The sequence below is a fragment of the Saccostrea echinata genome, unplaced genomic scaffold, assembly GCF_033153115.1.
Source record: "Saccostrea echinata isolate AGI-Se365-2 ecotype Australia unplaced genomic scaffold, CSIRO_AGI_Sech_v1 ptg000054l, whole genome shotgun sequence".
NCBI classification, from domain to species: Eukaryota; Metazoa; Mollusca; class Bivalvia; order Ostreida; family Ostreidae; genus Saccostrea; species Saccostrea echinata.
Genome location: NW_026889803.1, coordinates 27,252,320 through 27,265,567, shown reverse-complemented (window position 1 = coordinate 27,265,567; position 13,248 = coordinate 27,252,320). Strand labels below are relative to the sequence as shown.

Sequence of the window (13,248 nt, the reverse complement as noted above, 5' to 3'; positions counted from 1 at the left end):
GTAGAAATTTGTAAGGCTTACACATGAAAAATTCTTAAACATAACGGGGAGATCTTTTGAGCGACTTCAGACATAGTTTTATGAAATTCTATAGACAAAGACATGATGTTTGAATAGTTTCCCTCTATATTCTTAGAGAAGATCTATAGATGGTTCCAACAAACGCATTCATACATGATGCTATAGTGAGAACTTCGCATAATTGATAAAACATTGTAGATCATGAAGCACAAAACCGAACCCCATCTTGTTTTTTTGACGTGAGTACAACGTTTTGGCGCTCTTCGCTCATTGGACAACCCACTTCTTGGAAACCAATCAGCACGAGCAAAATACAGCCAATCAACGGCATGCATATTCCCTGGAAAGTATATAAGCACGAGATTTCCAGGACTTGGCATCATTTGCATTCGGCGCATTGTCAAAGCAAGACGCAAAAATGAGAACCTCTATGCTTATTCAATCTTCCACCCTTCTTGGCACATTTCTGTCATCAACAGGACGTGCAATGCATATAGACATGTATGAGTAAGTAAATGAAAGTTTATTTGTTAATTTTATAAATAAATGTAGTAAATAACGTCAAATTATTTCAACATTGCAAGAAGAGCGTCCATAGCAACACATTTTGCGTTTTTTTGCAGGTTGGGTTGTGATGTGTGGCACTTAAGTATGGAGATGAGTACCACCCTAGGGGTAGGTTATTGAATGTTTATTTGTTTTGTGTACTGACAATAAGTCTCTCACATTTCTGGTACTTTATAACTCTTCCTTTCCCTTCTCTTAGCATGAGCTGCTGTCGCTCGGTGAGAGAGTCAACAGCTTTGCCACAACCACTTCTGCTGCTGCTCTGTCTTTCTTCTCGGCAACAGATCTGCTCTTCTTTCTGGCCTTTCTGCTCTTAGTTACTTCTGTTGTTGGTTCTGTTCAGTTTGTTCAACAGTTCAACACTGCAATGAAAGACCTGAAAAGCAAAATGGCAGGTCTAGCAGAAGGTTAATGTTGTTATAAAATTTACTTCGTGTTTTATCTTTGCTACTTATATCCTCACCACAAGTGGACGAATTGCTTATTAATAATTTGTTTACTGATATTTTCAGAGAATGTGCAGATGAGGCTGGTTTTGAATGCTTTGCTGAACGATGCAGACGAGACAGAGAAGGCATTAGGTTAGTATAACTTTCGCCAAATCTGAATGAAAATGCAAATTGAATTTAACGTTTCATGAGCTTAAAAGTTATGGGTGGAGATTTACCTTAAATCAGTCATCATTTTACTAAAGTTACTTGTATTTCAATCTAGCAATGAAATTGGACGACTTAGTCGAAGAGCAGAAAAACTTGGCCGGATGGTTGAATTTTCACACAGAGATGTTCAGCATCAGGTACCATTATTTTACTCTCAAGTATTTTGATTTTATGTGTTACTGGGCATTAAAAAATACAAAATTGTTTATATTTTACGATCTGTTTTCAGACTGGACTACTTAAGCCACGTCACACCCAAGGTTCAGAGCAGAAGAAAAAGATGAAGCTACTGAGCATTGCATTATTTTTTCCTAATCAAACAAATATGTTTAATAAAGTATTGTTGCATGAAACTTCATTTGAATGTTTCTTTATTCTGCCGAACATGTGAAGTGAACTATAGAGATTACTGAACATGGAATTCATTACATACGAGGGCCGTTTAAAAATTACGCGGACTTGTTGCACAGAAAATATATTCAACGACATAATCAAGCAAAAAGTCATAAATAATATTGTCGTGATGAGTAATTAAACGTATTTCCAACTCGGCCTATGGCGCTTCTTATCCCAGTGCTTCAAATGCGTTTGATAAGAGGAAACCGTTTTACTATATATATATAGAAAGGAATAAAGATGTTCAAAACAACTTTGGATATTTTCTAGATTTATTAGGTATTTCTTTCCAACTACAGTTTGGTCTTGACGGCACGACGGTCTGTCACCAACTGACTAACAAATAACAAGTTTGAGTAAAACCAATCAAACACAAAGATGAAATTAAGTGTCACACAGAGATAAGATAAAAGGGTGACATTCTATAGATGGACAATTAAATCAACATGTCAGATAAACAGCATTGTTATAAAAATCACCATAAATCCTTGTCGTGGTCAAGGTGTGAAAATTACCTTATGGGATTAACTCTGTTTAACGCCAATTGATAATTCCATTTATCAAAATGGTTTCGTGGAATGTTAGATATTTTGCTAAACAAATAAAGGATCAGAAGGCTTTCATAAAAATTATCACAAATAGCAGCAAGAATAACTAAGTAACAAAACAGTAATTAAAGTGAATGTGAACATTTAAAATCTTGTATTTGTACCCCCCCCCCCCCCCGCGTTCTACGGGCCTGACAGGTACTAGTATTTTTCATTTAATTTTCCACTGAACTTATGGTTACACATCAGCGATTTGAAATAAATGGTCGGTACTTAGCTTCACTAGATGATATGTGAATTAATTTTTAAAATTCTTAAGAATACAAATATTCGTTCTGTTGTTTACTTACATAATATTAATAAAATAGGGGTCTAATCTGGTGAAAATCTATATTGAATTTGTAACAAATAGATAATATATACTGAAAGAAAAGAAACACAGTATAAACGATGTATATTTTAAGAAAAGTAGGTTTGTTTGAAAGTATTAAACTGTTAAAAGAAGGTAATTGTTTTTTTAATTTATGTAATTTAGACAATAAAAGAAGCATAAGTGAAACTTGTAAAGTGCGCCTTCTGGTGAGTGAATTAGTAAATAAAAGAAGATTTGCGATAGTTAGAGATTAAGACGTGAGGAAAACTTTATATATGCAGGCGCGGACTCAGACATGGACAACTCGCAGGCGCGGATCTAGAATTTTTTTTCTAAGGGGGGGGGGGGGAGGAGAGGAAATGAGAGTTGATATAACGTACGTTTGCAGTTTAACAGGAATACTACAGGGACGTTGTATCGTTTTTGAAAGTGGGGGATCAGCCAAGTAAAAAGATTTGGATTGCCAACAAGTTTTTGACAAAAAAAGAGGAAAAAAATCTTCGAACCCGAAAGTCCTATTTCTGGGGGGGGGGGGGTTCCATTTTTTCACAATTGAATTTTCTTCATACATTACTACATTGCCTTTTCACTGAATATTTTCTATAGTAAATGACAACAAATATTCTGGACTCTTTTTTTTCTAACTCTCTCTAGTAAACCCAAAAGGGGGGTGCAACCCCCCTCTGGATCCGCCACTGACTCGCAGCCTCCCAAATGAGAGAGAGAGAGAGAGAGATTTTCAGGACTTAGCATCATTTGCATTAGACGCATTGTCAAAACAAGACGCAAAAATGAGACGATATTTGTTACGAGTCTAGGAATATATTAATCTTGGGTAGACATTCCAGTTATATTACAAGGTCTGCATGATATAATATTATACTTTCATGTAAATCAGTTGAATCTGAATTCGTCGAGAAACATTTGTTAAAAAACACTATTACCCGCTGAATGATGGAGCCACGCCCTCCAGCATAGCAACAGTCAACACTGCTTGACGACGGGCGATATTTCAAAAAATAGTGACTGCGCAGAATTTATGCGCGCAAGGTTCACTCTTATATGTATGTGTATAAAACATTCAGTATAATATTATATAAATATTGCATGGAGTTGAGTGTAACATTGAAAATTTTCACCCCAAGAAAACCATTGTCATCCGAGGCGCAGCCGAGGTTGACAATGGTTTAATTTTCGAGGGGTGAAAATTTTTAATATTACATTCAAATACATGCAGTATTTATATACATGTAATATTACTTTTCCTTTACTTCCGTGGCTTTATTGGAGGCATTTCTGTTTCTCCCATAAAACAAGAAGCCTATGGGCAGATTCAGTATCTTCACTTAATCTCGGACATGACTCTCATCATCATTGAAAATGGTTTATTATAGTGTTATTCAAGAAAACAACTGTTTCTAAACAATGTTTTAATAACGGCAAAAAAACATAAAAAATGGCAGGTTTTATTTGAACTTTAATAACTTTAATATCAAAAAAGTCAGCTATGAAAAACATACCGTCAATACGGATTCATACATTATAGAGAGACAGACAGACAGACAGACAAACAGACAGAGAGAGCACTCTGCACTGATGAAATCTTCAACTAGAAGGGTCAAAACATGTGTAAAACTTGAATATAAACAAAATCAGAAACTAAAAGGGGTTGGGGGCTACATAGAGCAAACACACACACACAAAAAAAACAACTTCACATTAACTTAAAGAGCAGAGCAATTAACTTCATTTATTTTTAATTTTTTTTCTCCTGAAAATATATATCTGTTTATCGGATAAATAAATGTAGCGGAAATTACATGTAGGCAATGTTCGTCATGCGGAGGACTTTCTTTTACACTTAATCACTTATCACAAAGTCTCCTCACATAATGTAGTTCATTTAAGAATTAACACAGTTTTCCCGAACTTTCTTCACAACGTCTTCCCTTTCAATTTTTTAGGGCCTATTCGAACATAAACATGGTCATCTTATATCGTGATGTTTCCTCTGAGCCATTCTATGCAAAAACTCTCCTTGTGTCAAGATGCAGACACATATATATTATATAAACTTTTCTCACATATGCGAAAAAAATTCAATATACATTGCATTTGTCTACAATACTCTACAAACCAAAAAGTACTAGTATGCAATGCTGAACTTTGCATTGAAAGTCACGCGTGTATGCCAAAGCAAGGTATTAAATGGCATCGGGGTCTACTCATTTTTTGGAAAAAGTAAGAGATAGCTTAGTATTGTCGTTTGGTTTTTCTTGAACATCGGTTTCAATGGCCTTTCCGATAATTGTCAGTATAAGAATTGTGATAAAAAGTGAAGCAATCATAAAGGCAGAAACTGTAAAACAGATAATCTGCATGGAAGATATTATGAATATCCAACACAGAACCACAGCGCATGAAGTGATGCAAGCGAGGACCATGGAAACACCACCCGTTGAAATCAGCAAAATGATCCCGATTGTCTTTTTAATTGTGGTGAAGGCACTAGAAAGTGTCTTGGTCATCTGCGAGATGACGGTGATGAGGGATAGAGCAATGAGAAGAGTGATGACAACCGAAACGATTAACACCAGAGGTACAAATGGGGTAAGTAATAGCGTGAACATCATGGTCAACACAATGAGAAAAGTGATGAGCATCATTAATCCATTCAATATATAGGAAGCTGTGGTAACAGTAGATTTAAATATATAATCCATCATATAACAAGGCTTATCACCACAAGACAGCTTTCTGGCATCTACTCCTGTTATACGCTGGACTAAAGTAAAGATTCCTCTGGAAATGAAACTTACAAGTTTTGCATACGGTTTAAGAACCACCCACATGCAATATGCAATGGCATTTCCTATCATTTGAACTGCACTTTCCACGGTGACAGAAGACAGGGAGAGGGGGATTACTACACTGGTCTCCGACATTGTCCTCAAATGCACGGCTAGAGCGTTCACTTGCTTGTAAGCGGCAAATCGTAAAAGGAAATCGTTAGCAAAAGATAGAACTGGACAAACCATATACCAACAACATGTAAATCCAGATTTCAGTAGTTTCATTGCTATATGTTATACGTAAACTGACCAAGCTGTCGGCGTTTTGCACAGGTATACACATCTGCATTATCAAGACTTTTCCAGGACAGGAGAAAACATAGTGAACTATTGACGAACTTTGACGGTGGTACGTTTTTAACTGTCCATTTACCGTTATCCGCGTGTTGGTCACTGTTTACATTCAAGGTTTATCTGCAGTGTTCAACGAGCGTCCGTCACCTTTTGTAATCTTTTGTAACTTTTCAAGGTAAATGGACTTATGTAGGAAAGTTATTAAAACCTTCCATGATATTTACTTGATCAATATTACATAACAGTATATAACTTCCATGATATTAGTTGATCAATATTATATAACAGTAAATGCTGGTTTTAATTATGTTCATACGTTTCTCCCGGGCAAGAAGGAACATGTATATACCTATGAATCAAAGCTGTGTTTATCATACATGTATGAATGGGTTCCCAGACATGCATGGTGTTTTTTGCTGAACCCACAAACCAAATTGTGTCTCCGGTCTATCTGTCACGGGGAATCAATTAGCCCATGTAGTCTGGCGAAGTTTTCAGTATACAGATAAGTAAATGATATATGTATTAATCAATCACTGTTACATCGCATTTCATCAATTTGCCCACCTAAAAAGCAGTACCGCAATTATCGGAAATCAGTCTATTGGTTCTCTGGTCCGCGGGCGAAATGCACGTTGCCGCCAAACCCACAGAAACTCGATTTCAAGAAGTTGTATTTAGTGTTTTGTATTTCCTTAAAATCATTTTTCATATAATAATAATGAAAACTTCCATAGGCTGATAAAAGCAGTTTTTAAAATGGCGTATACTTCTATGTACGTGTACCACGATACATGTACAATTAAACTTTTTTGAATGTTCTTAGTTATATATAAAATATATATAAAGTTACTTATATATAAAATGACATGTAACTGAATTATTATTCATATTCAAATATCAAATAAATAAGATAAAAAACTAAATTAAAATTAAATTTAAATTAAAAATAAATAAATAAATGGCATTAACTATAGATTTTGGACTTTATAATGTGGCCTAAAAATGTGCTCAAACAAAGGAACTATAATAATTATATATACTTAGTAGATATAGGTTTCTGCACAGGGCTGTGTAAAAAAAAAAAAAACAAAAAACAAAAAAAAAAAAACAAAAAAAAAACGTGAGGTTTGTACGTAGGTCTGAAAGGGGCACCCCGTCCCTGTGATTTTTTATTAAATGGATACCATTTTGATGAGCTATTGAGCTCTTGCAGTCGTTTGTCACATATTTGAATAATGAGAAAAAAGAGGATGTTGCAGTTCCTTTGTTATTTTCCCTAAAACTGTAGCAGTTTAAAAGAACAAATTTAAGTAACAGAAAACGGTCTTAATTTTTTTCAGATACAACAGTATATACAGCACAATGTAGAAATGTTTTGTTGTATAAACAAGCTGGACATACCCGCTGTATAAATAAAGTCATCAAAGTAGCATTATCTATATTTAGAGATAACTCTTCATGCGTCGTGGGTATTAAATGTCCTTTTCGATTTAGGGAATAATCACGAGTTTTTGCAACACCCTCTTTAGAAAAAAAGCATCTTTTAACGTTCAACATTTTCCCGGAATAGTGTCTGCCACCGTTGTGCTTCTACGTATTATGTAGTGAACGACCTTGACATCTCTGTGTACATTAGATACAGAATTTTAATTTTTAGGGAAGATTGGCGTGAACACATGAAATGCCACTGAAAAAGAAAGGAAAGAAAAAGTAAATATAATTGCTCTATTTATTCTTTATCATTTACACAAATTTTGACGATTAATTCCGTTTATAATTTTAAAACAAATCAAATATTTGTACTCTCAGATTGGTCGAATTTCCTCAGTTATTTTCAATCAAGAAAATCTATTGAGCTTTTATATATGTTCCCAAAATAGAGATTGATATTGCATGAATATTTTAAATTTTTGTAGACCAAAGTCATCCAAACGCAAAGATGACAAACAGGACGCAGCTCTCGGGGATGACGGGGATCCCGGAACCCTGATAGCAGACGGTACAACCGACCTCGGAAAAGAGGGCAAGAAAAAGAAAGGAAGAAAGAAGAAGGCAAAATTATCAAAGTCAGAGAAAGTTTTGGTATGTAAAATTGAAACAATTAGTCAGGAATGGTTATTATTTTTTAACTTAATTATAATGATAATCCAATTTTATAGTTATGCATTCTGTCAATAACAGTACAAAACCATTGTGCCCCCAAACTTATCTGAACTAATATGAAATGGTGTAAAATATTTTAGAAAAAAAACAACCACATTAAAAGAATAAATCATCTGTTGTTTAATCATTCATGTTGACTCTTGTGGCACAGGTATCAAGATCTACCATTGCATTTGCTATACATGTACACGTATTTAGTTATATTTACATTTCACATGTAATTTGCTTCAAAAGTGTGTGGAATGCTTCAGCATTCAAAACAACCATAACATTTATGGGGAGTTAAGTAATGAATTTTTTGATCCACAAATGTCAAATGCCATGCAAGTCATATTAAGAACCCTCTATACACTGCACCCTAGAGAGTTCTGATTTTGTGGTATTTTTATGCAGATAGAGTGATCTGCCCTTTGATCAAGAATAAAAAAAATTGAAATGTACAGTTTATTACTTAATTTGCAATCAAATCAAGCAATCATAACACTTTAATAGGCCAAGATGAATAGAGAGAACACTTCATGTGCAGGTATTTTGCCCACTTAAGTAAACAACAGTGATTTATGCTCATCAGTACTTCATTGTCTTTGAACATTTTTCCTGGGGGTAAATGCAAGGCACCCTATGCTGAAAATGTGATAGATAAGCTCAATGCTTACACCTTTACACACTATAATTTTCTCAATGTCCAAAAAATATTTTCCTCTAGTGAAAATCAAAATTTACTGTAGTAGCTGTTGCAATGACTCTTCCATTATTTGTATGCAGTAGATGTTGCAATAGCTCAACCATAACCTACCTGAAGGATAATGCAGGGATTTTGATATATAAATCACTTTTGCAGACAAGGCAGGGAGTTAAATAATGTAAATATAAGCACTGAATTATTATTATTATTTTTTTTTTTAAAGATGTGCAAACATATTTTCGTGACGCACTAACACACATTACTTACCGGTAATCTTTCCAAAAAAAATAATTTAGTTTTTAAATTTTGCACTTTTATTTGATTTGTATCCCCATTTTCTCCCTCTTTCTATTATGTCTGGAAAAATGGGACATAACCCTCCATTATTCCACATGGGGCACGTTCATTCACTTTTCTATTTGCTCTGTCCACCTAATATTTTAAAAGTCTTATGTACAATTAAAAAAAATGCCATAATTTTTCTTATCATTGTAGGAAAAACTTGAGAAAGCATGTGACAAGCTGAAGAATCAGAGGGAATTTTATCATGATTTCATTCAAGAGATGGACAGATGGTTAGTTAGGCATTCTGATCAGATAGTTGAAATGTTTAAAGAGTTTGATGAGGAAGGAGATGGTTTCATTTCATATGATGATTTTAAATCAGGTATGTAATTAAAATAATACTAAAAATATTGATTTCTTGTTCATTCTATTTTTACTTTTTAATCCTGCTAAATACTCAGTGATAAATACCAGTATATCAAAGATATGAATAAAATATATTTTGTAATAAAGCTTTCACTGTTCCAAAAATTTTCCTTATGAAGATGTATTATCAGATCTTAAACCTTTAACCATGCACTTTGTCTATTTTGTAAAGGAATAAGAAATTCCAGTGCTTGTTTTTTAATAGGTATGTTTGATGCAGGATTAACTCTAAATGACACTCAAGTGCATCTTCTAGCAAAGCTATTGGACAAAGACAACAGTGGCGATATTGACTACACAGAAATTTCCAAAGGACTGCAATATGCCAAGTGAGTACTGTTGATTCCTAAAATACAGTCAAACCTCGTTATCTCCAACTCCATGGAACCAAGAAAAAAAAATCAAGATATCTGAGGGTTCGAGATATGGAGGGTAAAATACTTAAGAAATACCAGGTTAGAACTTCCCAATCACTTCAACATATTTTATGGTGTTAGAGATATCCTTGTTTGAGATACCAAAGTTCAACTGTATATGTGAGGAATTATCACATAATTTTGAGAGAAGCACCTCTCGCAAATTAAAAATACTTGCTTATATTTTTATGGTACATGTACTGAAATCCACTTAAGACCACTAGATCAACAGTTCTCTCGCTAATTATTGTTCTCGCGATTTGACGTTTAATGGCCAGTTTGCAATATTAAGTACTCACATAAAATAAGAATTTCCAATATTAATCTTTTTATTGACCTTACTTTGATGAATAGTTTATAACACTCTTAATTACTATAGCTTCCCTTGAACCAAAAGACACCCATCTTAGTGTGATGATAGCTGTTTTAAGTACATTATTCTAGTGATGTACATGTACGAGGATTGAAGTAAATCTGTATTGTATCACTAGGCAACAGTACATTACCTTTCTTGCTCATCTAGTCATCTGTCAATATTAAACAATGAAATTTCACTTTTCTAAAGAATGCTTTAACATTAGAAGTATACATAACTGTGGTACTCTGTACCTTTCAAGTTTCTTGAATCAACTTAAAAACTAAGGGGAAAAAGTTCATGTTTTAAATAGGTAAATTACCTACAGGGAAGCATTATACACATATCCCCTATGCTCAAACAAATGATTTGATTTTTCATGGATACATTCATTTTTAAGAATCCTTTTAAATAGTTATATAACCATTTTATGCAGAGAACATATGTTTCTTGACAGAGAATTAGAAGAGATAGACAGAGAGGCAGAGGAAGCAGAGAAGATTCTAATAGTGCTGCCAAAAAAGAGTGAGAAATGTCAAGACTGCAAAATGGGAATAGATAAACCCTACAGGAATAAAAATCCCAAGTATGTGATTGAGAATGCTTAGATCTTATGTAAAAAGGAAGATGGTAATGTTGACAACCCCAGAGCAGGAAAACAATATGTTAAAGCAAGGGTAGAGCACAGTTTACAGAAACAGATTTTGAAACAATAGAATTTAAAACTGGTCATTTAGTGTCATTGGTGTTCTATAACCAAAATACATAAAATCTTTTTTACCAGCATGTTTATATAAAGCGTTGTTTCAATAGTTGTGCTGAAACAAATTAGAGAAAATAAATTTAAGCTAACAGCAAAGTGATTTCTATTCAGATTTCTATTCTCTGTAGTTTTCTTTTGTATTATAAACTTATCAGATATATCGAATTGCATTTATAACAAATCAATTTTGTTTATCCCTGGCACTTTGCTATAAGCTTATTTTACCATACATCGTTCATTTTAGCAACTTAAAAACATTGTCGAAAATACACAAGACTGCCAAAAAAAAAACCCCATAAATTTAATGCTATACTTTAAATATATGTATATATACCTTACTGGTACAGGGTTAAAATAAAGTAATCACAAAATTTAATGCAGATTAAAAAAATGAAATGTTCAGTAAATTATAATGTTATTTATTTGATAATTTAATTTTGATAAAGATTTGAAGATTAAGGACTCTTGATATTTATTATTAATTTTAGAAGATTAAAAACTTTTGATAGCTTAGAGCACTGAAATTTCTATTTACTCTTAGAAAAAGTGCATTCATGTGTTAAGTCTCATAATCAAATATTGTGACATGATCTGCATAATCTAAGACCAAAAATCTATTACAGATATATATGGTTAGAACTAAGACTTGTGACATTTGATCGAGAACTCCGAAATCATCCAGCACACTTGGAAGTGATGGTCCAAGCTGATGCAACAATTTACAGCATTCTGCAGTTAATCACCAAAGAAACAGGTATTTTATCCACAAAGTTGTCCGTTTTCTCAGATGACTCTCGCAGCAGGGAGGCAATGTTGGTCCCAGAGTACACCCTCCAGGAACTGGGTTATGAGGGGGATTCTCAAGATGATCCTCAGGAAGTGACTCTTTACTATGACTATAAAGTAGAATTTACAGAATGTCCTATCCTGCTTTGTGATCACTATTTAAGGGACGGTGATGATTAAATGAAAAACTGTTCAAGTCAATCTATTATATATATGTATATACTTGTAATTATATTTTTATTACAATTTAAACAGTAAAATACTGTAATTTATCTCCTGAATAAAAGTGATATTTTTTACAGTGAAAATAACAAAAATGATGTTTTTCACTAGTGAAAATTTAAAAATTGTAGCACAGCTCTCAAATTTAATTCCCTTGACAAAGAATGTTATAATGAAAATGCCCCATATAGATAGCAAGAGTATATACATGTTAACCATCCTGACACCAACTTTTTCCAAATTGTTTACAATTTTCAATCTCATAATTACTTACCTTTGACTTCTCACAAGGGCTCAGCTATGACAAAACAGACTACGATTTTGCTTTACAAAAACACAGGGGCAAAAGGAAAACCATAGAAAATGTTATAAAAAGAAAATGTCTTGTTGTTGGATATGGAATTTATTTCACCTGTGTTTTTAATTTGTTCACTTGTGCTTTGCACTTGTGAAAATATAAAAAAAAATTCTGTCCCACTCATGAAATAATTTCAATATCGAATTACAAAAAAAAAATTAATATCCTACAAAATGTTGAATATCCTGTGTATACATATGCTGTTATCTATTGCCTAAAATGGCCTATTATGTCTTACCCATAGGTGCCTGTGCCCTAAAACTGCCCCCGATGTTATTAATCATAATAGGATAAAGGACCCATTCTTTTCACTGGTAACAGCATGCATTTGTATTTTATTTTTGTCAGCTTACAGAAAAGTGGATGGTTTTAATGAAGGGGGGTGGGGGGTGGGGTGGGGGGGAGGAAATCACTTTGTTTTACTTAAAAAAAACCAAAAAAAAACCCCTTTTTCTGTTACGAAATGGCAGATCTTACTTCCCCCCCCCCTTTTGCAATTCTGAACATTGACTGGGTAAGATATGGAAGTCAAATTCATAAAAATGTTGAATATTTAAACACTTTTATTCTTTAGATTGCATAATATTAGTAGAATCCAGGAAATCTTCATTTACTTTAAATGCCAAAATTAAAAAAAAATCTACATTTAGAAGAGCATTAAATGTTTGTCAATATGGATAAAACCCCTTTCTGTCACCATGATTGTAGTTACCAATCATTAATGCAACCCAGGAGGTCCACTTTGGTAATTGTTATTTTGTAAACCTAGAATTTAAAGGTATTCATTCATTCAAGTAATTCCTTAATTAGAGTGCAATTCATAAATACTGTGACTTATGAAGTATTTATGTCAACAATAATTTTTTTTTTACATAATGTTTTATAACCATTGTTACTGTTTATTTATTTATTTGGCAGTGTGGTTTCTTTTTAACCCATCATTTGTTCTAGATATGATTTTTAATTTAAATATTGCACTATTAACTGTGATAAAACAATTATTTGTGATGTCAAAATTAATTGTTGTAAGTATATTAGTTTTTAAAAACCTGAATATTTGTTTATATTGAAATTAA

At 33.2% G+C, this 13,248-nt stretch overlaps 2 protein-coding genes across 2 annotated transcripts; both read left to right on the top strand.

The window, feature by feature from the left end:
- The first annotated feature begins 214 nt into the window (after positions 1–214).
- LOC133171661 (uncharacterized) lies at positions 215–1,605 on the top strand. Its single transcript, XM_061306450.1, has 6 exons — positions 215–528; positions 645–696; positions 788–995; positions 1,101–1,169; positions 1,303–1,384; positions 1,477–1,605. The coding sequence occupies exons 1-6, from the start codon at positions 440–442 to the stop codon at positions 1,529–1,531; spliced, it is 555 nt and encodes a 184-aa protein (XP_061162434.1). The 5' UTR covers positions 215–439; the 3' UTR covers positions 1,532–1,605.
- Positions 1,606–7,278: 5,673 nt separating this feature from the next.
- On the top strand, positions 7,279–11,793 carry LOC133206080 (uncharacterized). The gene is made up of 6 exons (XM_061342010.1): positions 7,279–7,423; positions 7,630–7,795; positions 9,057–9,228; positions 9,478–9,601; positions 10,501–10,629; positions 11,430–11,793. Exons 1-6 carry the CDS (start codon positions 7,395–7,397, stop codon positions 11,770–11,772), a joined length of 963 nt encoding a protein of 320 aa, XP_061197994.1. The 5' UTR covers positions 7,279–7,394; the 3' UTR covers positions 11,773–11,793.
- Positions 11,794–13,248: the final 1,455 nt, after the last annotated feature.

What these genes read in the sequence shown, in the direction of transcription:
- LOC133171661 (XM_061306450.1), top strand. Translation starts at nt 440, where the DNA reads ATGAGAACCTCTATGCTTATTCAATCTTCCACCCTTCTTGGCACATTT. An exon ending in AGATGAGTACCACCCTAGGG is followed by an intron (nt 697 to 787) that starts GTAGGTTATTGA and finishes CCCTTCTCTTAG; the next exon opens with CATGAGCTGCTGTCGCTCGG. An exon ending in AATGGCAGGTCTAGCAGAAG is followed by an intron (nt 996 to 1,100) that starts GTTAATGTTGTT and finishes TGATATTTTCAG; the next exon opens with AGAATGTGCAGATGAGGCTG.
- LOC133206080 (XM_061342010.1), top strand. Translation starts at nt 7,395, where the DNA reads ATGCCACTGAAAAAGAAAGGAAAGAAAAA. An exon ending in AAAAAGAAAGGAAAGAAAAA is followed by an intron (nt 7,424 to 7,629) that starts GTAAATATAATT and finishes AAATTTTTGTAG; the next exon opens with ACCAAAGTCATCCAAACGCA. An exon ending in ATATGATGATTTTAAATCAG is followed by an intron (nt 9,229 to 9,477) that starts GTATGTAATTAA and finishes GTTTTTTAATAG; the next exon opens with GTATGTTTGATGCAGGATTA.